Here is a 26,824-nt window from a genome sequence, read left to right on the forward strand (position 1 = left end):
AAAGCATGGCAAATTCCTTTGCAATGAAGAACTTCACTGCACTTTCAGATTTGCATCCAAATATGGCTAATCTGGTAGGTTTCCACTATTATACTAATGTTCAAGTATTTGCTCATGAAATGTTATGTGGCAACATTACATTATATCACCATTACTGATTCACTGGACACGTTTGTATAATTGACAAGTACATAGATACTCATTGAGTTAGTATAATTGTTAGAAATTAAATACTCCTAAGCTTTGTATTTATGTCAGCTAAATGCAAATTAAAATTTCTTTTATCTATAGAGTAGTAGATACAGGGTTATAGATATGACTAGCAATTGTTTAAAGCGATGGCCGAGTGGGTAAATGTATTTATGTTAAGCTGAGTACTTGAGTTTAATCCCCAGAACACAAAAAGTGGAAGGAGAGCACTGATTCCTACAGGTTGTCCTCTGACCTTCATATGTTCACCATACATATGTGTGCATATATACACGAATACACACTATGCAAATGTAATAGTCTTTTGTATTATTTTACTAATAAAATGAAAAAATAAATTCTCAAATTTACCATTGTAAAATTAAACTATTTTCATTTAACAGTAGAAATTCTCTAAGAAAATTATTAAAATTTATATAGTTTATGTATTTGCAAACATGCTGCTTTGACTTTTTTTGAAATAGGATCTTACCAGGCATCCCTAACTAGCCTGGAACTCACTATATACACCAGATTAGCTTTATAGAGATCTGCTTGCCTCTACTTCCAGAATGCTGGTACTGAAGTTATACACCACCACACGCAGCAATTTTTATGACTTTTGATGTGAAATTTTGGAGTAAAGAGTTCTAGCATACTGAGGCTTATTTAAGTAAAATCTGAATTGATAAAATGAAGCACTTATTATAAAATAATTACAAAATTACCACATTCTTGTTCTCTGAGCAGGTGGTGTGTGTGTGTGTGTGTAAAGACCACTATGCTGCTATGGAAAGTCCTTCTGTATATGTGTTGCTTTTATTGATTAATGAATAAAGAAATTGCTTTGGCCTGTGATAGGGCAGAGTAGAGCTAAGCAGGAAAACTAAACTGAATGCTGGGAGAAAGAAGGCAGAGTCAATGAGACGCTATGTAGCCTCCAGTGGAGAAAGCTGCCAGCTGCCAGCCGGAACCTTGCCAGTAAACCACGAGCTTCGTGGTAAAATATAATAGAAATGGGTTAATTTAAGATATAAGAGCTACTTCAGTATCAAGAGGGAGGAGGAATGGACTGGGGGGAGGAGAAGAGGAGTGGGTATAGGGGGAGGGGAGCGGGGGGAGGGGGCAATATGTGGGAGGAGGGGGAGGGAAATGGGAAACGGGGAGCAGTTGGAAATTTTAATTAAAAAAGAATAAAAAAAATGAAAAAAAAAAGATATAAGAGCTAGCCGGGTGGTGGTGGCGCACGCCTTTAATCCCAGCACTTGGGAGGCAGAGGCAGGCGGATCTCTGTGAGTTCAAGGCCAGCCTGGTCTACAAGAGCTAGTTCCGGGACGGGCACCAAAGCAACAGAGAAACCCTGTCTCGAAAAACCAAAAAAAAAAAAAAAAAAAGATATAAGAGCTAGCTAGAAATATGCTTAAGCTATTGGCCAAACAGTATTGTAATTAATATAGTTTCAGTGTTATTATTTTGAGTCTGGGCAGATGGGAAACGAACGAGCAGCCTCCCCCCGACACTAGGCTGTCCTTAAAAAACTTTCCATTGTTCTTCCTGCCTCAGCCTCTGTGAATGCTGGGATTACAGGTGTGAACCATCAGGTCTGACTTCCAAGCAGTATGCTCTTTACCTGGCTTTTGCAAGTCAGATTCTTTAAAATTAATAAACTTACATGTAACTTTAGTACTTTGCAATGCAGTTTATTGATGTAAAAAAAAACTTGTTACAATTTTCCTTGAAACAAACTATTTGCTAATTGTATTTTCAGCTTTAAAATTTTTTATTTATTTTTATGTGTATGAATGTTTTGCCTGCATGTATATCTGTGTACCACATGGTGCCCGCAGAGGCCTGAATAGGATATTGAGTATTCTGAAACTGTAGTTACATACAGATGATTGTAAGACACCATATAGGTGCTGGGAATTGAACCCCCAGGTCCTCTGGAAATGCAGCAGAAATCACTTACCCACTGAGCCAACTCTCCAGCCCCAATTAGAAAGTTTTATTCATGTTTTTATTAGTATGTTTCTCAAAAAAATTCAACAAGATGTGCATGTATATGGATTTAAGAAATAATATTAATGTGTATAAATGTAATCAGATGACCAACAGTTCAACTGGAATGTGATAATCTTAAAGTTTTGAGTGTATTTGGCTTATTTTTGTTTTATGTGTATGGGTGTTTTTGCCTGAATGTATGTCTTTGTACCACATTCATGCAGTGCCTATGGAGGTCAGAGGAAGGGATCAGATCTTCTTGAACTGGAGTTAGTTACAAACTGTTGTTAGCCACCATGTGGGTGCTGGGAATGGAGCCCATGTCTTCTTCAAGACAACATGTGGTCTTCACGGCTGATTATCAATCCAGCCCTCTGACTGTATTTTTTTTTTTTTTTGGTTTTTCTGTGTAGCCCTGGCTGTCTTAGAACTTGCTTTGTAGACCAGGCTGGCCTTGAACTCCCAGAGATCCGCCTTCTTCTGCTTCCCAAGTGCTGGGATTAAAGGCATGCTCCACCGCCACCCAGCCCCCTGACTGTATTTTAAATGTCACAAATTATTGCAAGTTTGAAAACAGTTGCTAGGATTCTTCATTAAAGTTTATTTTTTTCCTTTCAGAAAGATACTTTAATTTCTTGTTTGTTTTTCTAGGATACGTTTATTTCTTTTTTGATACTTTTATTTCTTAAAGCATATTTTTAATATTTACTTTTTTGGCATTCACTGAAGAGAACATTAAAACTTTTTTGGGAGGTTTGAGACAGGGTTTCTTTGTGTAGTCTTAGCTATCCTGGAACATTAAAACTTTTGAGGAAGTCGAGCGGTGGTGGCGCATGCCTTTAATCCCAGCACTCCGGAGGCAGAGGCAGGCGGATCTCTGGGAGTTCAAGGCCAGCCTGGTCTACAAGAGCTAGTTCCAGGACAGGCACCAAAGCTACAGAGAAACCCTGTCTCGAAAAAACAAACAAACAAACAAAAAAAAACAAAAAAACAACTTTGTTTGAGGAGATATTAGTACCTCCAAAATTTAAGGTTTAGAACTTTAAGATTTAAGTTTGCTAGTGGCAATATCTAAGTTTGTTACAGTCTATATTATTGCCCAATATAATTGGAATAAGAAGCTAAGCAGCCAGGCAGTGGTGGCCCATGCCTTTAATCTCAGTACTCAGGAGGCTAAGGCAGGCGAATCTCAGGAGGCCAGTCTGGTCTATAGAGCAAGTTCCAGGACAGCCAAGGCTACACAGAGAAACCCTGTCTTGGAAAGTAAAATCTAAAAAAGAGAGAAGAGGAGGAGTAGGGGAGGGGAGGAGGAGATGCAGCTAAGTAGTTTTATGTTAGAAAGCCCTATGCAAAGGAAAGCTCTGAAGACTATGGCAAATTAAATTGCATTATACATGTGTTTTGGATGAATTAAGTAAGGATTGATAGCTCCCTCTAGTGATTGAAAATAAAGTAGAAACATTAAGTAAATGATTATATTTGTAATAGCAGTTAACTGTCTCATTACTTTGTACTATTCCTTGGAGAATTGAATATTTATGAAGACTGTTAGTTGTTTGTCTGGAATAAATGCATTTAAATATTTCCTAGTCAAAAATGTTTGTTAGAGCTAGTAAAACATAACAAGTCCATGAAATTAAATTTACCATCTACATCTGGGTTTAATATTGTTTTCTATACTCTTTTGTTTTTCAGAAAATAATCGGTATAGTTATTGGGAAAACAGATGTCAAAGGCTTTCCGGACAGAAAAAGCTGAGTTCTATTTAACTCTTTCTTAATTTTTCATTAAGTATGGCTTATGACTGCAGCAAAGTACAGTTAACTGACTAAAATTTCTGTTCTATTTAACGCCTTAAGAGCAATGACCAGGCCTTCTGCATTCATGGTCATACTTGATTCAAGGCTGTAGATATGAAGACAGATAATATTTTCAATGATTTAATGTGATATTCTCCAACTATATTTTAAAAGCTTTAGGAAATAGTTAATTAAATTTATCAATTCGTTAATTTGTAGTTTCATATTACCAGATACAATAGAGTATGAATAAAAGTATGACTTGAAAATAATAGATTTACTGACCTTAGTCACATATGTAGCTCCGGCTGTCCTGGAATTCACTCTGTAGACCAGGCTGGTCTTGAACTCAGAGATCTGCCTGCCTCTGCCTTCCAAGTGCTGGAATTAAAGGAGTGCACCACTGTGCATGGTCAATTGAGATACTTCTAATGAGAATGGGTACGATGGACCTGTGGGTCATCTTCACACTGGGTAGAGGATGGCAGAAGGGGCCAGGCTGAGAGGACAACGGTCACATGGAATAACAACAGGAGCAACAAAATATTTGATCTTGGTGGTGAATGTCTGTAATCCCAGCACTTGGAAAGCATCAGCAGATTTAGGTTTTATTTGTTTTTGAATTTTTATTTATTTTATGTGTTTGAGTGTTTTGTCTGTGTGTGTCTGGGGCCTGCAGAGTTCAGAAGAGGGTATCTGATGTCCTGGGACTGGGGTTACAGTTATAGTGAGGGTCCTGGGAATTGAACCCAGGGTGTTGGATCCACCTGAAATTACAGGTGTTTGTGAGCTGCTTGATGTGGGTGTTGAGAACTGAGCCCTTAACTGCTGAGCCATCTCTCTAATCCTGCCTATATTACTTTTTAAATTACCAAAAGCAACAGAGAAAAAAAAATCCTATTCTGGAAAAAAATGACCTTGCTGACCTCTAGTAGTGCTTGAGTTGCACACAAATTGTTTTGAAACAACTATTCAGATATGAATTATGACTTTGGCTAAAGCTTTTCCTTATCTTGTTATGTCTCACCTATGAAATAATATCCAAATAGGATTTTGTGAATATAATAGTTGAAAAACGGGGCTGGAGAAATGGCTCAGCGGTTAAGAGCATTGCCTGCTCTTCCAAAGGTCCTGAGTTCAATTCCCAGCAACCACATGGTGGCTCACAGCCATCTGTAATGGGGTCCGGTGCCCTCTTCTGGCCTGCAGGCATACATACAGACAGAATACTATATACATAATAAAATAAATAAATAAATATTAAAAAAATAGTTGAAAAACGGGCCATAGTGAGATCTAGCTACCATGGCTGCTTATTACACTGTACGTGGAAACACATGAAAGCATAGTGTAGTATAGAATATTCATTAGGGGATGATCACAAAATCAAGAGGATCACCAAAAGTCCACGACTAGCCTGCTCTACCCTGTCTCACAAACAAAACCAAAACTAAATAAAACAGGGCATATACATAAGAAATAATATTTTCTATCATATGTTTAAACATTTTATCATCATCATTTTGTTAAGTAATCATTTGTTCAAAGTCATATTCACCTGAAATATAAAAGCGTTAGTTTTTTCCTCAGATATTGGATCAGAAAGATACACTTTCAGTTTCACCATTCGTGATTCACCAGCCCATTTTGTGAATGTATCATCCTGGGGCAGTGAAGATTACATCAGGCCGCTGTCTGAGAACTTTAAGGTTGGTGAGTGTGGTAAGTAGGCATTATTTTTTGTTTGGTTGGTTTTTTCTTTTTTTTTTTTTTGTTTTGTTTTTCAGTTTTTTTCAGACAGGGTTTCTCTGTAGCTTTGGAGCCTGTCCTGGAACTCAATCTGTAGACCAGGCTGGCCTCAAACTCCCAGAGATTCTCTTGTCTCTTGTCTCTGCCTCCCGACTGCTGGGATTAAGGGTGTGTGCCACCACCACCCGGCTTGTATTTTGGTTTTTAAGAGAAAGTTTTTCTGCTCATGGTGGTACACATCTTAAATCCTAGCACTTGGGAGACAGAGGCAGGTGAATCTCTATGGTCAGCCTAATCTACATAACAAGGTTTAAGCCCGATACTGTTACACAATGAGCTCTTGTCTCAAAAACCCAGCTTGGGTAGGAGTGGAAGGAGAGGGGAAAAGGAGGGGGAGAAAGAAAGAGACAGAATGAAACTCCCTAGGTAAATCACTTTGAACAAGGGGCATTCTCTTGCCTCAGCCTCCCAAGTGCTGAGATCACAGCCTATGCTACCATGCTCAGCAGCACTTTAAAAAATAGTCTTCTTACTGTATGATTCTCATGGTAAGTCTGTGACTGAGTGGAGTCGTAGAAAAGTAAAATACATTTATTCTGATCCTTATCAGAAAAAGTCAGTGTCACAAAGGCATGCTTTCTGATTGTTTCCCTGGCACATAAGTGACACTTTTACTAGGTATTTTGCCATCTTTTGTTTATTTCATGTTCCAACTTGCCTCAACCCCACAATTATTATTATAATCATATACCTTTCTATAGACATATCCTGGGGCCAATAGTTATTTATGCTGTGGCTCTGAGAACAAGATCTTGTTGGGTCTCACCATGAAAGAACACCCCATTAGTTTTCTGTGAATGTTAAGGAAAAGGGACTAGAATAAAGTATAAGCTTCACTGCTTGATAGATGACAACTCCAGCCTAGACAAACACAAGAAAGCATGTGTCCCAGTTCTCCTTTTTGGGAGAAAAAGAGGAGGAAGAGTGATACAGCAATCAAACTATTCTTTTTCAATGCTGCATACCAAACACACATTACATATGTCAGTTAAGCAGTGCTCAACTCTATGTACTTAACTATTGGACCATGTGTGTTTCAGGGATATGGATAGTCTCTCCTGAGTTGAATAATGTTGTCAAACATGTGAACTATGAAGACAGAGAATTTTGAAATCTTCATCAGCTTAGTACAGCTATAAATATTCCTTGAATGAATGCCAGAATACTCCTGTGAAAAGGGAGGACTTTCTGTATTAAAATGTTATAGGTTGATAGTTGTGAGGATAAATAAAATAAAGAATTGTTTGTGGTTAGATGTGGAGTAAAGGTCAAGTAAACATTTGTTTCATTGAAGGGTATGTTGAAACCAAATCAAATGCTGAATGCAAGAAAAATCAATAAAGTAATATTAGTATAGGCCATCTGTTGGGACTTAAAACACAAAGCCCTGGAAATGTTATCTGATGACATTCCAGGAGCGCTTTTCTCACAAGGACATGAGAAGGTGGCTGTGGAGGATGGAACCCAAGTGTGAAGGTCTTCGTTATGCACACTCAGCTCTCATTAATCTTCTGGTGATTTTACCATACTTCTTTGTGATGTTACCATACTTTGCCCTCTGTTTTAGTGATAATTGAAAATCCCCTGATCCAAAGAAAGGAGACAGAAAGAGAAGAAAAGTTCAGCCCTGCAACTCCTAGGTAATATCTGTCCAGCCCAGAGAGCAACAGTCTTTGTGTTAGAATGATAATATTAATAATTTTGGAGAAAAACAGAAAACTTCAGAAGTTGCTCTATTTCAATTTGAAAAATGAATTGAATCCTCTCTTAGAATGTTTATCTTTATAATTTTTATAATCACAAAAGCTAACTTTATATTGATATCTGTGAAGGGTCAAATCAAAAGTCTCTCAAGGCTACCAAAATCCATGGGTGCTTCAGATTCCTTGCACACAGCTTCAACTCATTTCCTCTATATCAGAAATCATCTCTACCTATAATACCTAATGTCATATAAGTGTTTTGTGAGTAGTTATTTTCATTTGTATTAGTTGTGTGTTGTATTTTTCTGAAATATTTGATACATGATTATGTGGAGATGTCTATGAATGCAAGATTTTCAGATATGAAATATCATGCTTAGATTTGTAAAAACAAGACTCCAGTTACAATAAAACTAAAATATTAGAGGGCTGGAGAGATGGCTTAGCAGTTAAGAGGACCTGCAAAGGACCTGCCTTCACATTAGGCAGCCCACATCAGCCTGTACTCCAGGGAAACTGATGCCCTCTTCTGGCCTCTGTGAACACCATAAACACACATAAAAACACAGACAAAAGCACATATATACAAATAAAAATAAATCTTAAAAAATCCCTAAACAATAAATGATAAATACTGGAATATATAATACCATATCAGACTCTCATTCTACTCACACACCCATTATCTTAGGCCAGGTTTCCTGGAAGGAGAATCTGAGAGCAAGATTCTTTACAAGTGGCCTATTGAGAGAGGACTCTCAGTAGAACCCTGCAAGGATGGGCTTTGGGGGAACCTGCAGCTGGAACTCAGGAGTATGCCTGTCCCTTGGAGCAGGACCCTACATGGAGGGTCAGAGATTTTATACCCTGAATTATGCATTGCCTGCAGTCCATTCCTCATCAGCCCTCTCAGATAAAGCTGGGGTAGGGAGTTGAGGAAGAAGCCTGACTTCCAAGGTGACTCTGTGCCTGCTAACTCCATGCTGCTCTATAAATGGCTCTCGCTGAGTATGGCTGACTATGACATGAACATCTGCTCTTCTGACCTCCACTCAAGCCTGTCTCTCTGCAGCCACTGAGAATTTTCCTTTTCATGAACACCTGGACTTACTGCACTAAGATCCGTTCAGCTTTCTTGTCCCTCTACATAGAACATGCTCCTATCTTCTTGAGTATTTGCTTCTTCGGGTTATCAGTGTCTCAGCTAGACTGTTACCTCATTTGACCCTCTGTTTCATAGAAGCCCCTTCAGTAACTCACCAAGACTTTCCTCCCCACTCTTAGAATTGTATCCACAGCCAGGCGGTGGTGGCGCACGCCTTTAATCCCAGCACTTGGGAAGCAGAGGCAGACGGATCTCTGTGAGTTTGAGGCCAGCCTGGTCTACAAGAGCTAGTTCCAGGTCAGGCTCCAAAGCTACAGAGAAACCCTGTCTCAAAAAACCAAGAAAAAAAAAGGATTGTATCCATATCACATTCTGAGATGGTTTGATTAATTGTTTTTATGATCCCTGCTCATATATATGAGCTTCACGAAATTAGGTGTATTTTGCATACCGTTCTCCCCATGCCTAAACTGAAGAAAAGCACATAATTGTATTAGTAAATATGTACGGGAGGTGGGAGGAACATGTTTGGCAGACCCAACAAATGCAAAACCTCTTGGCATTTTCCAGAATATCCAGAATAATTAACTTTTAGGTTGAGCAACAGGAAACTGCTGACATTCAACAAATTTTCACCAAAAATAGCAGTTTCATAGCTGGCATAGGTGGAATACAGAGCTGATGAGGAAAGGGAGAAGCCAAGGTACTTCTCAGATGAAATTCACTTCTCAGGGATGAGTAGGGCTTGAAAGTCTTTATCTGGGAAATAATATCCTATTCTGTAGTTTAGGAAGATAAACTTGATTGTAACATGGAGTGTGAGTCACCAGAGATGAGTCAGGAGAAGTGAGACCGTGAAAAACTTAAGGTAAAGTAGGAAGGAGGGACCGGACTAGCATTCTGTGGAGGAGGGCTTGTCAAGACTTGTGAAACTCCAGTACACCGTGAGAATTCTGAATGGACTTCACATGTAGCACTACAGAAGTAAGCAGAACAAAGATCTTGACCTCAGGTACTTAGGTAAAGCAATCGGAGTCATAAAAGAAATAATGATGGCTGGCCAGTTAACGCAATTGATTAGAGAATGGTGTTAATAATGTCCAAGTTGAGGACTCGATATGGGGCTAGAGAGATTGCTCAGTGGTTAAGGGCACTGGTTGCTCTTTCAGAACAACTCAGTTCTCAGAACCCACACTGGGGATCACAGCCATATAATTCCATTCCAGGGGATCTGATTCCCTCTTCTGAATTCTTATACTGGTACAAGGCACACATATGGTACACAGACATATATGCAGGGGAAAATGCACATATAAAATAAATAAGTCTTTAAAAAATGAGACCTCAGCCGGGCGGTGGTGGCGCACGCCTTTAATCCCAGCACTTGGGAGGCAGAGGCAGGCGGATCTCTGGGAGTTCGAGGCCAGCCTGGTCTACAAGAGCTAGTTCCGGGACAGGCACCAAAGCTACAGAGAAACCTTGTCTTGAAAAACCAAAAAAAAAAAAAAAAAAAAAAAAAAAAAGAAAAGAGAGAGAGAGAGAGAGAGAGAGAGAGAGAGACCTTAGGCTTTTATAATCTCAAGCTTTAGAGTATTTTTATATCCTGTTTAAAAGAAAAGGAAACTGCAGCTTCAAGTCTTGGGCAAGGTCCTACAACTAGTATGATTAGAACTCAACCTAGATGTAGGAGGGAGGGCCTTGGACTTTCCACAGGGTAGGATGCCTTGCCCTCTCTTAGGATTGGAGTGGGTAGGGGTGGGAGGGTGTGCGGAGGGAGTGGGAGGAGGGAAAGGAGTGGAAATTTGGATTGGTATTTTTTTTAAAGTAATAAAATAATAATAATAAAGAAAAAGAAAAAAGAACCCACAGAAAAAAATCTCAATATATGTTCTTAATTAAAAGAACATTGTTACACTGAAGAACTATTTAAAGACCATTATAAAAATGCATTATTTGATGTTTTTTAAGACTAAAGATATAGGAACTGGAGAGATGGCTCAGCTCTTCCTGAGCCCCCAAGTTCAATTCCCAGCACTACGTGGTAACTCATACCATCTGTAACTCCAGCCCCAAGGAGACTGACAATCTCTTCTGGACTCTACAGGCACTATATGCAATAATGCACAAACATATATTTAGGCAAAACATTCATTTACATAAAATAAAAATTTCACAAAAATTAATAATAGAAATATAGCTTTCTTAATACAATCTAAATTCCAACAAAAAGTATTCTACTGTGATCATTTTTTTAAACAGGGTCTGATTTTATAACTCAAACTGGGCTGGAATTCCCTACCTATACCTTGGTGGCCTTGAATATGTTAGTCTTTCTGCAAATTAGACCTGCATCCCAAATGCTGGGATTATAAGTGTGGACAACCACACCTAGCTATATAATCTAATGTGAACCAAAGTATTTTTAATTAACAATAATGTGCCAACTTTTTGTATTTTTTTTCATATAGCAACTGGAAACTACTGCTCAGTGAGAGTCACTCAATGGTAAAAGTTTGTTCCCCTTATGAAGTGGATACCAAGTTACTTTCTTTGATACACTTGCCTGTTAAAGAATCTCGAGATTATTACTCATTGACTGACATTGTTGCAAATGGACACAATCTTGATGGGAGAATTATTAATGTGCTTGCAGCTGTGAGATCGGTAAGTCCAAAAAGCAGTCAATTAAAACCAGCAAAGCTCCCTGCCATGGCAGGGCACTCTGTCACCTGATTTGTGTTTGTAATGCAGTAAGCACCAGATGGGTCAATATTTCCTCTTTACCTTGGTAGTAAGTTGAATTAAGAAAATAATATTTCTCGGGCTGGGCAGTGGTGGCGCACCCCTTTTATCCCAGCACTCAGGAGGCAGAGGCAGGCGGATCTCTGTGAGTTCGAGGCCAGCCTGGTCTACAAGAGCTAGTTCTAGGACAGGCTCTAAAAACTACAGCAAAACCCTGTCTTGAAAAAAAAATAATTCTCATTATAAGTAAATTAGCATTTCATCTGTGAATCACTAAAAGAATAAAACCATTCAGTATTGTATTTCTAAGTGATCCATTAGGTATACAAAAGCACAAATAGAAAGGATAAGCTTATTGACGTGAACAGCCATAATGTTCTTTAAACAAGTCGAAGAGTTAGCTGTGTGTATGTGTGCTCAGAGTGACTCAGAGGTGGAGGAGGTAGAGAAGACCTAGACTGCAGTGGGGGCTGTTGAGGCTGGTGCTGGTGAGAAGCAGACGACAGTGCCCACAGAAGTCAGGAGTATTTCACAACTCCTGTTACATCAGCATCTGTCTCAGTAACTGTGACAAGCTCTGAGTTTAGCAGTTTAACAGACAAAGGCACTGCAAAAGTTTTAAAGGTGGACCTCAAAAGTATACTTTGAAGGACTTGGAGTGTGGCTCTATGCTTCTCCCACCCTCACCCCAAAAAGTAAATCTGCACAAAATATAGCACATGCAGAAAATTGTTGTTTAGGATAGAGAATCTGATACTCTATATGACAATCTTGAATCAAAATCACTATCCAGGCCTTTTCAGCCAACCCTTAGTTGTTTCCTTGACATCCTCTAATATGATATCATTTGCATATAAAACCTAGAAACAGCTCACCTCACCTCCATGAGCATGGTACCCTCTCGTATGTCATATCACCTTTTTTATGCTCTTTATATTCCCGTTTGACTTCTCAACCCCAAAGACAGTATTCTACCTATTCCCCTTGCTATGGCTGACCTCTCATATCCTCTGGCCTTTGCTTCTTCTGACCTTCTCTTGTAGGTCCTGTTTCATGGAACCTTTGCATTTCTCTTAGATATTTCCCACAGTGCTCACAGTGCAGCTGTGGTAGTGACTTAGGAGAGGATCAAATGGCTAGTCTTCGGGCCTTCACTTGAGGCTACCAGAGATGATGCGCTCTCTCTCTTTCTCTCTGGGGGTATGTGTTGAGAGAGTGTCTCACTATGTACCAGGCTGGCCTTGACGTCACAGAGATTCTCCTGCCTCTGTTTCCTGAGTGCTGTGATTAAAGGTGTGTGGCACCATACCCAGTCACTTGTGTTCTTGTGAACACAAGACCCTCTGGGTCCACCTCTACTTCTTTGATACATTCCTTGCATTGTGGGCAGAATTGGACATCAAGTCATAGTGCTTTTCCTGTGCGTTCCTTCATTTGGTCCTCACATTTTTAACCCCAAGAAGAAGACAGGGGAGGCATCAATATTCAGGAGACTGAGGCCTAGGAAGTTGGAGCGCAAGCTTTCACAACAACTTCATGCCAGACTCTGTGCTAAGCCTTGGGAAGAGACACCCTTTCAAATTTATGTCACAAGCAGGTCTGTCCTGGAGCATTTGTCCTGGAACGTTTATTTAGCTTTTTGTTGTTGTTTTGCTTTTTTTCAGACAGTTTGTCTCTGTGTAGTCCTAGCTATCCTGGAACTTGCTATGTAGACCAGGCTGGCCGCAAACTCAATGATCTCCACCTGCTTCTGCCTCTAAAGTGCTGGGAGTAAAGGTTTGCACCACTACACCCAGGTTTATGTATTCAAGTCAGGATCTTGATGCAGCTCAGGCTGGGCTTGAACTCAACTGCAATCCTACCTCAGTCTTCCAAGTGCTAGAGTGATAGTTGTCTTTACCACAGCCGGCTGTCCTAGTATCTTGACAAATAGTTTTTATTTGTCTCACGTTTGAGCACATATGTCTGTATTCTCTCTTCAAAGTGTTCAAATTTACAAGTTCAGCTAAGTACACCTAGTTTAGGCACAAAGTACATGTAGATAATTTATTAATGATCCTTTCCTTGTTAATATTTAGAATTTCATGGTCAAAAGGAAACTATTTGATTATATTTAAGTACCTCTATATATGTAGGAGAGGAATAATAATTTCCTTCGATTTCTAAGGTTGGAGAGCCAAAATACTTTACAACTTCAGACCGAAGAAAAGGCCAGAGGTGTGAAGTTAAACTCTTTGATGAAACAGAGCCTTCTTTCACAATGACATGGTAATCTCCCATATCTGTCCCTGTGATAGCCTGCTCTTATTACTGAGACAGAAAACTTTCATTTTATGAACAAATGTTGTATCAAGAGGTATCATAATAAGTGATAAGCAACGTTTGAAAAAAAACTTCTTTCTTGAAGGCTGAGATTTTTCCGTATGCAACCTTAGTTGGCATAGAATAACTTAGAGGTACTCCACTGTTACAAATTTTATTATTCTGCTTCATAACAAATAGTTTTTTATTGGGGTCCACTGATGAGGAGCAAATCAACCTTTTTGAGATTCACTGGTACCCTGGATAATAGGCTATACTAGTCCTTCCTAGTATCTCTGCCTGCAAGCACCATTACCTATCAAGTCCCCTGAACTATATATCCATTTGGGAGACAGAACTGTAACAGTTAGAAGGCTCAACTTTGAAGATTTTAGATCTTGAATCCTTCAGTTCTAAGTAACCAAGTGCTGGGCAATTAAAGGACTTGTGAAGTAGATATTAAAGATTAGTATATGCAGAAAACCAACTTTTTTGCATAGGTGTTAAGTATGTCTTGGGCCTTGGGGATGACTTGGCCAGTAAAGATACTTTCCCAGCAAACCTGGCAACCCAAGTTTGATCCCCAGAGTCCACATAAAGGTGGAAGGAGAAAACAGACTCCCTGAGGTTGTCCTCTGACCTCCATGTGTATGTTGTAGCTTGAGTGCACACATGTGAGTGTGCGTGTGTACACAAATACACATAGTAGTAATAGATTAGAAAATTTAAAGTACGAAGTCTTAACCTCTTTGGTTACCTGGAAATTGCTAACCCCAGTCACTAAGACAGTTTCTGTTTTTTTCTGTTGGGAGGTTCTTTTAAAGGGGGGGTGTTAATACATCACAACCAGATTTTTCTAATGTATTTACTTTGTTTCACTTCCTTTTAAACAAATGCAGTTGGGATAATGAATCCATTCTACTTGCACAGAGCTGGATGGCACGAGAAACAGGTCTTTTAATTTTATGATTGTGTTGAAAATATTTATTATTTTCATCCCTCATATATTAACTTTAAAAATGACTTCTCTCCAAAACAGTAATATTTGCCTCAGATGTAAGAATAAATTTTAACAAATTTCAGAATTGCATGGCAGCCACAGTAATCTCAAAAACCATTATCACAACTAATCCAGGTAAAATACTTTCTGTTTTTCATTCTTTTGGAAGTGATCATGAACATATGCCAATATTTGTACAATGCATTTAAGAATCAAACTGCAGGTTACATTTTAAAAAGCTTTTTATTGAAGATAGCTGAGGAATGTTGAGGTAAGGGGGAGACACATCCCTAATGATTTTCTCTAACCAGGTCCCACCTCCTAATATTTATTTAGCAATGAATTCAACAATAGATGAATGTATTGATGAGGTCAGGGCTCTTAGGATATAATCACCTCTTAATAATGTCACTATCAAAAAAGAACAAAAAAAGAAAAAATAATAATCGGGACTAATCTTGCAACAAATGAAGCTTTGGGGTCATTTTATATCCAAATCATGACACGGTATTCACATTTTTGTGGTAAAAACACAAAATACATTATTAGTGTTCTTTAGGAATGCAGCCTGAGGAATGTACTCCTGAGTTTGGTTCCCAGCACCCCTACATCAGGCAGCTCACAAACACCTGCAACTCCAAGGGGATGTTACACTCTCTTCTGACCTCTGTGGGCACCTACACACATATGCTATACCCTGTACAGACACATATATGTGCATATAATTAAAAATCCTATTGTTATTTTGAGACAAGGTCTTACTGTGTAGCACTCACTGACCTGGAACTCACAAATTTAATAATTTAATGTAGTATACTATTCTATTATGTGGTATTATTAGCTATAGACACTATGTTGTACAACACAGTTATTGAATTTACTTTGTCAAGGGCTTAAATTTAGCAGAATATTTATAAAGATGTTTAAACTTTGCTGGTTGTTTTAAATCAGACATATTTTAATTTCCTGGGCCATACCTACCTACCTTGTAGAAATGGCTTAGATACTTATCACAGATAACATATTACTTTTTCCTTATGATTTTCCTGCCTTGAGAGTATTCATTAGAGTGAGAGGGAATTCTGTCTTCTCTATGGGCAGTCTGAGCCATGTTCTTTAAGATATCCACTGATTTGATTGCTGCAGCCCTCTTAGCAGTTCCTCCCCTTCAATGTCCAGTAGTTCTGTTAGGACTTCAAAAACATTCATTCACCCACCCATTAATTCACAAATACTCATAGGATGCTCTTGGCAGGGGGAGGGGGCAGGTTTGAGATAGGCTTTCTCTGTGAAACAGTCCTGGCTGTCCTGGAACTCATCCTGTAGACCAGGCCGGCCTTGAATTTAGAGATCCTCCTGCCTCTGCCTCCCTAGTGCTGAGATTAAAGGCATTTGCCACCATCACCGGCCATAGAATGCTTTTTATGCACCAACTATATAGACAACTTCAATCTTTTTTAGAACAAAATAGGAGACAGTGGTGGGTTGAATGGATGTTGGATAAAGGAATACACAATGGAAAAGTACAACCCTTGTTCATGAGAAACCCACCCTCAATTTGAGAAAGAATAGTGATAGGACATATGTAATGAGAGCAGGAGGAAAAACTCCACCATCCCAAGAAGTTAGAGAAGTCTGGGTACTGTCAGCACAAGTAGTGAATGTTGGAGGCTGGGGTCTTGGGACTGAAAAGCATTAGAATCCTGTGAAGATCCTTTCAAAGTGATTTTCTTGCCTTATGGCATGCCATCTAACTACTCTTGAGAAAACTCATTTTTAATTTGAGGGACAAATCTTTAAAATAACATTAAGAAACATTTTTAGCTGGGTGGTGAAGGCGCACACCTTTAATCCTAGCACTTGGGAGGAAGATGCAGTCAAATCTCTCTAAGTTTCAGGCCAGGCTGGTCTACAGAGTGAGTTCCAGGACAGGCTCTAAAGCTACAGAGAGAAACCCTGTCTTGAAAAACAAACCAAACCAAACATTTTTTTTTTTTTTACAGCTAGCCAAGGAGCTGGGCCTGGTGGCTCACACATTTAATTCCAGCACTTGAGAGGCAAAGGCAGGCAGCTCTCTGTGATTTTGAAGTCAGCCTTGTCTACATAGTGAGTTCCAGCACAACCTTGATTACATAGTGAGAGCCTGTCTTGAAAGAAAAAAAAGCAAAAAATAAAACACAAAACCATCACCACCAACAAAAATAAACTAGCCATCATCTCGCATGTCTATAATCCCAACACTTAGGAGTCTGACGTACAAAGAATTTGGGTCAGTCTGAGCTACCCATATCTTTCCTTAACACAAACAAACAAGTACAATTTTGGGGAGAGGGATTTTTTGTGTGTGTGTGTGTAGCTTTGACTGTTCTGTAACTTTCTCGACCAGGCTGGCTTCAAACTCACAAAAATTCACCTGCCTCTGCCTCCTGAGTACTGGAATTAAAATTGTGCATAAGCGCTGTCTGGCTAACAAATACAATTTTTAAAAGTAAATAAAAAGGAAAAGAAATGAATATAATATTCAGAAAATCTTGCTGGTCATGTCTGGTAACCTAAGTTCATTCTTTGAAACCTGTGTATAAGTAGGATAGAACCGACTTAAGAAAATTGTCCTCTTCTACACGAAAGTAGTGGCATGTGTGCCCCCCATCATCTCTCTCTCTCTCTCTCTCTCTCTCTCTCTCTCTCTCTCTCTCTCTCTCTCTCTCTCTCTCTCACACACACACACACACACACACACATACACACGCACACACACATACACACACTAGCAACAAATTAAAACAATTATTGTGTGTGAATGCATTGCCTGCATGTATGTATGTGCACCACACGTGTATCTGTTGCTCTCAGATGCCAGAAGATGGCACTGGATCCCCTGAAATTGGAGTTACAGCTGGTGTGAGCCACCATGTGGGTTCCAGGAACCAAACCTGGGTCTGTCTGCAAGAATAGCAAGTCTCTGAGCTATCTGTTGGGGCCCTAAAATTATTTTTTAATTAACAAAATTAATAAAATAATGAAAAATTAACATACAAATAATTTATAATCGTATTACCTAGAAATAATAATTTTGCCACATCTAGTCTTTCAGATAATATTATATATTAATGTTTTTCAATTTAAAAGACTAAGCGGTGGTGGCACACACCTTTGGGAGGCAGAGGCAGGAGGATCTCTGTGAGTTTGAGGCCAGCCTGGTCTACAGAGTGAGTTCCAGGACAGCCAGGGCTACAGAGAGAAACCCTGTCTCAAAAAAAACAAACAAAAACAAGTCTTAATACCACATTTTTATAAGGCTGTTCTTTTCACTAGCACAGCTACAGCATCTTTTCATGTGATTCATTTTGCCTTACAGTGTTAATGGCTTAATGATAATTCTATTGGATTATGATCTTATGTGGTATCATGTTTTACAATTAAGATAATTTTAGATATTTTGTAGTAATTTAAAAGATAATTGTTTGACTTTTTCCTTATTATGCATTTTTAATTTAAGATACACCGGAAGCCAATATCCTTCTGAATTATATAAGAGAAAATAAAGAAACAAATGTGGCTGATGAAATTGACAGTTATTTGAAAGAATCCATAAATGGTAAGTGACTGTCTAGATGAGAAAGAGAGGGTGAGAGAGATGACTTTTCACTCTTGGGGTCATGCATTCTAACCAATTGTTGTTTGCTGAATTATATTCTTAGCTCCTCTTTTGTTTTCTTCTGTTGTAATCTTTTTCTGAAACTGGGTCTCACTATGTAGCTCTGGCTGACCTGTAGCTCACTATGTATACTAGGCTGATATCTCCCTGCCTCTGCCTTCCTAATGCTGGGATTAAAAGTGTGAGTCATCACACCTGACATTAAAATTTTTAATTTATCTTATATGCATGGGAGTTTTATCTACATATATGTTTGTGTACCATGTGTACCCATGGAAGCCACAAGAGGGTGTTGAATCCCTTAGAACTGGAGTTACAGATGATTGTGAGTAACCATGTAGGTATTGAGAACTGAACCTAGGTCTTTTGCAAGAGCAGCTAGTGCTCTTAACCACTGAGTCGTTTCTACAGCCCCTAATTTTTTAATGGTGGAGCTTATATTAATATTAGCCAGTCTGGGGGCTGAAGAGATGGCTCAGCATTTGAGAGTACTGGCCCCTATGAGCCCTGCTTAGTTGATTCTGTGGGCTGATGTCCTTGACCCCTCTGGCTCCTATAATCCTTGTTCCCTCTCTTCTGCAGGGTTCCCAGAGCTCTGCCTATTGTTTGGGTGTGTGTCTCTACATCTGCTCCAATCAGCTCCTGGAGGAAGCCTCTCTGATAATGATAATTGGGCTTAACACCAATGTAGAGTTCTGGTGGCTGGAGTGACCTCTCTCTTCTTACCTTTTTAATGCTATCATTTGATAATTAGAAATTCTTCATCCAGTGAAGACTTAATTTCTCATTTCTTTTCTTATTTTGTGATGTTCAAATCCATTATATAGACACGTTTAATATAGCTAATGGAGTGTTGTTCTTAACAACTTAAATGTCTTCCTTGAATTTTATTGCTTTTGTATTGGGATGTAAGCCTTTGTTATATTTGAGAACATATATAGAATTGTAATACTTGTTTTTATTTTTAGTAAACACAATAGTTGATGTCTATACAGTGGAACAGTTAAAAGTAAAAGCTTTGAGAAGTGAAGGAAAAGCTGATCCTTTCTATGGCATCCTCTATGCTTACATTTCTACACTGAACATTGATGATGAAACTACCAAAGTGGTTAGAAATAAATGGTAAGTAGACATTGTTTTTAACAAGTTCATGTTTGTACAAAATATTCTTTGCCCTAACAGTGGTTGTATGAAAGAAGTTTTCATATAAATAAACCATAATTAAAGGTTTCCATGACAAAATATATTCTGTGCTGGATAGTTTTATGTCAACTTGACACAAGTCAGAGCTATCTGAAGGGAGAGAACCTCAATTGAAATGGCCTGTGGAAGGCGGCTGTGGGAGAAGGGGGGACACGGGGAACAGAGCATCAGGAAGCAAGAGGGCTCAAGGGGGAGGCAGCTAGGTCCTCGGCGGCTCAGTATCTGGGACAAATAAATAAAAGTTTTATAGTAGGGGGCTGGAGAGATGGCTCAGTGGTTAAGAACACTGGCTGTTCTTCCAGAGGACCTGGGTTCAATTCCCAGCACCCACATGACAGCTAACAACTGTCTGTAATTCCAGTTTCTGGGGATCTGATACCTTCACATCAATCCACAATAAATTATTTTTTAAAAAAGACAGACACTAGAAACAGGTTCAGCATTGAAGCATACATTTGCCTGAATGTAGTCCACTGAAAATTCAAATTTAAAATAAAAAAGTTTTAAAATATAGAGATAGAGCCTGATGTAATGGTGCCCTTCTAAAATCCTAATGCTTGGGAGGTGAAAGCAGGAAAATTATGAATTCAAAGCTAGCTCGTGCTACATGAGACCCTGTCTAAAAAGCAGAAACAACTCTCAACCAATACAAACAAAAAGACAGCTGGGTGGTGGTGGCGCAGGCCTTTAATCCCAGCACTGAGGAAGGAGAGGCAAGCAGAATTCCTTGAGTTTGAGGTCAGCCTGGTCTGTCAAGGGAGTTCCAGGTCAGGCTCCAAAGCTACACAGAGAAACTCTGTCTCAAGAAACAAAACAAACAACAACAAACAAAAGGACAGAGAGAACTTTCTTACCCTCTTCCCAATGCACCCCAGAAGTTATTGCAAGATATTATGCCTTTTCTCAGTCAGGATAGTGAATTCATCTGTCTGATTATCTCATCCAAGTCCCCAGATTTACATTGTGTATGTATGTTTTATATAGTTTTGGTACAGAATGGGTTTGTGGATCTAGTTTCATAGTAAAGATACTAACCTCTGAGATTTTAGAACATTTTACAATGTTATTAGAATGTTAAAGAAATAATACTACTAGAGATCAAATTTGTCACTACCTTTTGAAAACCTTTGTTTCTTTTCAGTTCCAGCTGTGGTTATATTGTAAATGAAGCTTGGAACACTTGTACAATTTGTAACAAAGATTCTTCCAGACTTAAGTCAGTTTTTCTCAGTTTTGATCTATTGGTTGATCTTACTGACCACACTGGAACACTCCATTCCTGCAGTCTCACAGGAAGTATTGCTGAGGAAACTTTGGGTTGCACGGTAAATATCAGAAAAGAAGAAATATATACAAATATTTCTAATCCTCTTGTATATCCCTTCTTAAAACTATAGATTATTGCTGGGCGGTGGTGGTGCACGCCTTTAATCCCAGTACTCAGGAGGCAGAGGCAGGCGGATCTCTGTGAGTTTGAGCCAGCCTGGTCTACAACAGATAGTTCTAGGACAGGCTCCAAAGCTACACAGAAACCCTGTCATGAAGAACCAAAACCAAAAAAAAAAAAAAAAAAAAAAAAAAAAGTCTAGATTATTTTGTTGAACATTTGGTAGAAACTAATCAATTAATAGAAATCTTGGGGAAAGCCCTCTTGGTTTAAACATACATATTTAGAAATTTTTCTTTTCTTTTCTTTTCTTTTTTTTTTTTAAAAGAAAACCATCAAACCGGGTGGTGGTGGCGCACGCCTTTAATCCCAGCACTCGGGAGGCAGAGGCAGGCGGATCTCTGTGAGTTCGAGGCCAGCCTGGTCTACAAGAGCTAGCTCCAGGACAGGAACCAAAAGCTACACAGAGAAACCCTGTCTCAAAAAAAAAAATCTTCTTTCATTATACACACCAATCCAAGTTCCCACTCCCTCCCCTTACTCCCCACCCCACCCCCATCCACTCCCCAGAGAGGGTAAGGCACATTGCTTTGGGGAAGGTCCAAGACCCTCCCTACCATATGTAGGCTTAGCAAGGAATCCATCCAAAGAGAATAGGTTCCCCAAAAGCCAGTACATGCAGTAGGGATAAATCCTGGTGTCACTGCCAGTGGCCCCTCAGACTGCCCTAGCCATGCATCTGTCACTCACATTCAGAGGGACTAGTTTGGTCCTATGCTTGTTCCTTCCCAGTCTAGCTGGTGTTGGTGAGCTCCCATTAGCTCAGGCAGACTGTTTCCGTGGGTGAACCCGTCATGGTCTTGACCCCTTTGCTCATATTCTCACTCCTCCCACTCTTCAACTGGACATTGGAGCTCAGTCTAGTGCTCTGATGCGGGTCTCTGCTTCTGTTTCCATCAGTTGCTGGATGAAGGTTCTATAGTGATATTTAAGATATTCATCAGTTTATGTAGTTCGGACTGGTCTTTTCTTTTTCTTTCTTTCTTTTTTTTTTTTTTTTTTTTTTAATGGTTTTGAGACAGGATTTCTCTGTGTAACCCTGGCTGTCCTGGAACTCATTCTGTACACCAGGCTTAGCTTCAAACTCACAGAGATTCACCTGCCTCTGCCATCAGAGTACTGAGATTAAAGGCATGTGCCACCACCAACCAGCTTAAATATGACATTTTATATAGTCAGTTATAAGGGGTAAAACAAACTGGAGATATTGGCTGTTGTAGGAGTCTATATTGGCCATATCTCTTCTCCCCAGCTATATACCTAGTTCACATTTTGTCCTGGTTCTGCAGCACAGACAGCAACAGATACATGGAGACAGGCAGACATTTGTTAAAACCAGGTCACAGCTGAGCATGGTGGTGCGTATCTGTAATCCCAGCACTTATGAGATGGAAGCAAGGGGATCATGAGTTCAAGGCCATCCTTGGGTATGTAGTGAGTCTGTAGGACAGCCTGGGCTATATGAAATCCTATCTCAAAAACAAAACAAAAAAAAAAAAAAGAAAAAGAAAAAGAGGCCGGACAGTGGTGGCACAGGCCTTTAATCCCAGCACTCAGGAGGCAGAGGCAGGTGGATCTCTTGTGAGTTCGAGGCCTGTCTGATCTACAAGAGCTAGTTTCAGGTCAGGCTCCAAAGCTACAGAGAAACCTTATCTCGAAAAATTAAAAAAAAAAATTAAAAAAAAGGAAAGAAAACAAAGACAGATCACAAAACTTACCATTAAATTTTGGCTCAGAATTCTGAGCCAACTTATTGGGAAGAATTTTTCCTGCTGAACCCTTGACTAGCTTTAGTGATTCTGGTGATAGTTTTTCATGCTTTATTCCCTATCAAAGGAACTGAGCTGCAATGCTGTGAGTACAACTCCATTTCTAGTGAGCAAATGTGTTTCACAGTATGGTCAAATGTTATCCATGTCTACTTCAGGAACACTTATTTGATCCTTTTTTTTTAACCAGACAAATGAGTTTCTTGCAATGACAAATGAACAGAGAACAAAACTGAAGTGGCAGTTTCTTTTGGAAAGAAGCAAAATTTATTTAAAAGTGAGTATTTTTAAAGTAGTGGTTTTTTTTATAAATTCAAGCAGTAAAAAAATCTTCATGGGGATTTTTCTTTTCAGAGCTGAGGCTAAAACCAAGGCCCTTTCATATGCTAAACAAGTGCTCTACCACCAAGCAGCACCCCAGCTCAGGAGTGTGTTGCCTTTAATAATTCTCAATTCCAGGTGTGCAAAAGGTTTTAGCTGTCATGGAAACAGTCATAGAATAAAAGGAGTTAGCAATGACACTAAGTAGGCTAGTGAGGAAAATGCCCTTTAATGACAACTTCAAGACAAGGCAGCAATCCTCAGTCCTGCCTGTCTGTGCGGAGGAGGAGTGAGAGGGCTGTTAAACAGCAGTTCAGTGTCTTGCATCTTAGCTGACATAGCTGTGGTGTGAACTCCAGTTTCACCCTTCCATATCTTAGCCTGTGCAATCCCCAGATGTATGTTCACTTCACCCAGCCTGTAGAGTTATGTGAGCCTACAACTGTGAAGGGCCAGTGCTGACTCCCAAGACGCTCTCCAATGTTAGAGGATAAGGATAAGGGGATTTTAGTATCAGAACCGGGGAAGGCAAGGGAGTGTGTGACAAATTCTTGGCTCTTGTCCAGGTCACTGGTGAGAGGACAACAGCCGGTGTTCTGTCCTTCTATGCTTTTAGTATTTTCTGTTGTAATCCTTAGGTGCTGAGTTCCAGTTTGTATTTGGATATTTATTCTATTAGAATTTAATATTGAGGAGATGTACAAACATGTGCATGAGCACATATGCATTAGTGCTCAGAGCAATGCTGTCCTCATACTATACAAACTCTACAAATGGCAGAGAATGGAATAGGAGTGTCAGCACTTTGATATAACTCTAATGACCCTTCTGCGGGCTTTGTGGATGCTGTTTCTACTCCACCATGGCCTCAAAAGCAGCTGTACTATTTGTAGATGGTCTTTCTCTAGTAACCTCAAAGTTAATCTGAATAGACTGCAGATATAGAGTCAGCAATGGCCTCAACAGTATTTCTAGAACTTAGTTTTCAGGTTGTAGTTACCATTGGTCTCAGACTTAGGAGAGAAGTTAGTCATATGCTACACCTCCCCACATTCATATGGACTCACAAAATGTTCTGTTCTATCTTCATAAGAACACACATGAGGTGGTAGTGCATGCCTTTAATCCCAGCACTCGGGAGGCAGAGGCAGGCAGATCTCTGTGGGTTCAAGACCAGCCTGGTCTACAAGAGCTAGTTTCAGGACAGGCTCCAAAGCTACAGAGAAACCCTGTTTTGAAATAGTATCTGTACTGGCTACTCTTCCAGAGGACCTGAGTTCATTCCTAGCATCCACATGGGGCTCACAACAGACTTTAACTCCAGTTTCAGGGGATCCAGTATCCTCTTCTGGACCCTGAGAGCACCAGCCATGCAAGTGATGTACAGATATGCATGCAAACAAAATACACATACATGTAAAAAATGTATTTGTTTTGTTTTGTTTCTTTTGAGATAGGGTTTCCCTCTGGGTTTGGACCTCATTATTGACTGGTTTCAAATTCTAGGCTACCCTCTTGCCTCAATCTTCCAATTACTGGGATTACAAGCATGAACTTTTATGAGTTTATGGACTAGTGATGGAACCCCATAGTCATGACTCTACCAGTAACCCATATACTTGGACTCTAAATGACATTTAAATTGGACTCATGAGATATCTTGGGCAGATATAACATGGTTATAGTATGCAAGATATATGATGAAGACCAGAGTCTGTAAGCCAGGTGCAGTGCCTTAAGCCTGTATCTACTTGGGAAAGTAAGGTAGGAGCATTGCTTGAGGCCAGGAGTTAGAGACCAGCACATGAAATAGCAATCATAAAACCCTATCTCAAACTAGCAAAAATATAAATGTAAGAATTATTGTTTGACAATTTGATCAAGTATGCCAACTAGGTAATCTTAATACCTGGGAGGTAGAGGCAGAAATACCAGAAGTTCCAGTTCATTCTCAACAGTATGGGGAGTTTGATGTCATTCTGGGTTATATGAGACTCTGTCTTAAATCCAAAACAAACTCTGTCTATAAAGATGAAATATTTTCACCAGGCATTGGTGGCACACACCTTTATTCGCAGCACTTGGGAGGCAGAGGTAGGTGGATTCTGTGTTTGAGGTCAGCCTGGTCTACAAGAGCTAGTTCCAGGATAGACTCCAAAACTACAGAGAAACCCTGTCTTGAAAAACCAAAAAGAAAAAAAGATGAAATATTTTCTGTTTTGTTTTGGTTTTTGTTTTTTTGAGACAGAGTTTTTCTGTAGCTTTGGAACCTGTCCTGGAACTAGCTGTTGTAGACCAGGCTGGCCTTGAACTCACAAAGATCTGCCTGCCTTTGCCCCCAAGTGCTGGGATTAAAGGTATGTGCCACCACTGCCCAGCAATAAAATATTTTCTATAATTCTCTTATTTCAGTTAAAAATGGTTGCCATTTAAAGTGATTCCAAGCTGGGCCCAGCAGTGTACACTTGTAATTCCAGCAATCATAACACCAAAGTAGGAAGATCATGAGTTTGAAGCCAGTCAGAGCTACACTTTTCTGTTTCAGAAAAGCATAAATCCAAACAACAACAAAAATTTGTACTTCTCCCTTTGTGGCCATTGGTTTTCAACTTTATGTACAAGGTAGTGTTTGAATCTAACTCGCTGTCTCTTTTTTTCCTCAGTTGATTTCATCACACAGAGCAAGGGCTGGATTGAAAGTTAGCATACTCTCCTGTAAGCTTGCGGATCCCACTGAAGCAAGCAGGAACCTGGATGGACAAGGACACACTTAAAACCATATTTTGTTCCAATATTTTGTTCCAAAATATGTTAAAGTATAGAAAGTTGCCTCTTTAAAATGGAATGTTTGAGAATTATGTGTAAAGACATATTTTGCCTAATGTAGTAAAACTATTTCTTAGGTTGTCACTCTTTCCTACTTGGAAGACCATTTCTAACAGCTTTGCCGTCCTTTCTCACACTGGAAAACAGTTGCTCGTGTACTAATAAATATGCTTGATCTTCCTCATGGGTGTGAGCGGTTTCTTTGTCTCTGGAAGGTTAGAACCTTTCAGTTATCTTCCTTGTAGTGTGGTGGCACATATTTGACAGGACACAGTAAAAGGCTCTGATGTTGGGCAGAAGGCAAAACTGTGCAGGAGCTGGCCCTGGCTTTGGTGATGACACTGAAACTATCCGGTGCATGCAAAGGCTTGCTGACGCAGGCTTGGCACCTGTGACTCACTGGGGAGGAGACTGGCTTCAAGAGCTACAGGATTGATGTCTGAGTCCCAAGAACTTTGAAGAGGGAATTTTCCCAAGATACAAAGGTGGCAGCTGCTTTTCATCCTACTCTTCTCTGAAGCAGCACAGGGCACAGTGCTCAGCCCCACACAGATCTGGGCTACTTGTTTCAGGAACAGGCCCTTCTGTAAGACCAACCCTAGCTCGACACTGACTGCAAACTTCAAATCCTGCGCAGAGCTGGACGAAGACAGAAAGTGAGTACACTGGACTCTCTTGTGAAGCTGTTGATGGAAGGTACATGTGCCTTATTCAATGCAGTCTATGGTTTACTATATGCAGTCATGGTGGTTTGCCAGATGATCCTGGTATATCCTAATGAATATGGTAGTGAAGGACTTGATCTACACAGCAAGATGGAACTGGTAAAGTGCTTTTTCCATTCTCTTTGAGAAGGAAATGTGTATCATGTAAGCTATGTGTCATCAGGGTGACAAGAAAGGAGGAAAGAGAGTTGGAGCCATTTGGCTGGGAGAAGAGAAGTGAGAGCCA

The 26,824-nt window shown here is 39.6% G+C and overlaps 1 protein-coding gene across 1 annotated transcript; it reads left to right on the forward strand.

Moving 5' to 3' along the window:
• On the forward strand, positions 1-25,991 carry Meiob (meiosis specific with OB-fold). Its single transcript, XM_057776100.1, has 13 exons — positions 1-74; positions 3,886-3,943; positions 5,580-5,711; positions 7,366-7,438; positions 11,075-11,270; positions 13,516-13,616; positions 14,549-14,601; positions 14,689-14,784; positions 18,149-18,247; positions 19,276-19,429; positions 20,652-20,835; positions 22,917-23,003; positions 25,711-25,991. The coding sequence occupies exons 1-13, from the start codon at positions 6-8 to the stop codon at positions 25,819-25,821; spliced, it is 1,413 nt and encodes a 470-aa protein (XP_057632083.1). The 5' UTR covers positions 1-5; the 3' UTR covers positions 25,822-25,991.
• The last annotated feature ends 833 nt before the right edge of the window (positions 25,992-26,824 follow it).

This window comes from Chionomys nivalis, chromosome 7 (assembly GCF_950005125.1).
Source record: "Chionomys nivalis chromosome 7, mChiNiv1.1, whole genome shotgun sequence".
Lineage (NCBI taxonomy): Eukaryota > Metazoa > Chordata > Mammalia > Rodentia > Cricetidae > Chionomys > Chionomys nivalis.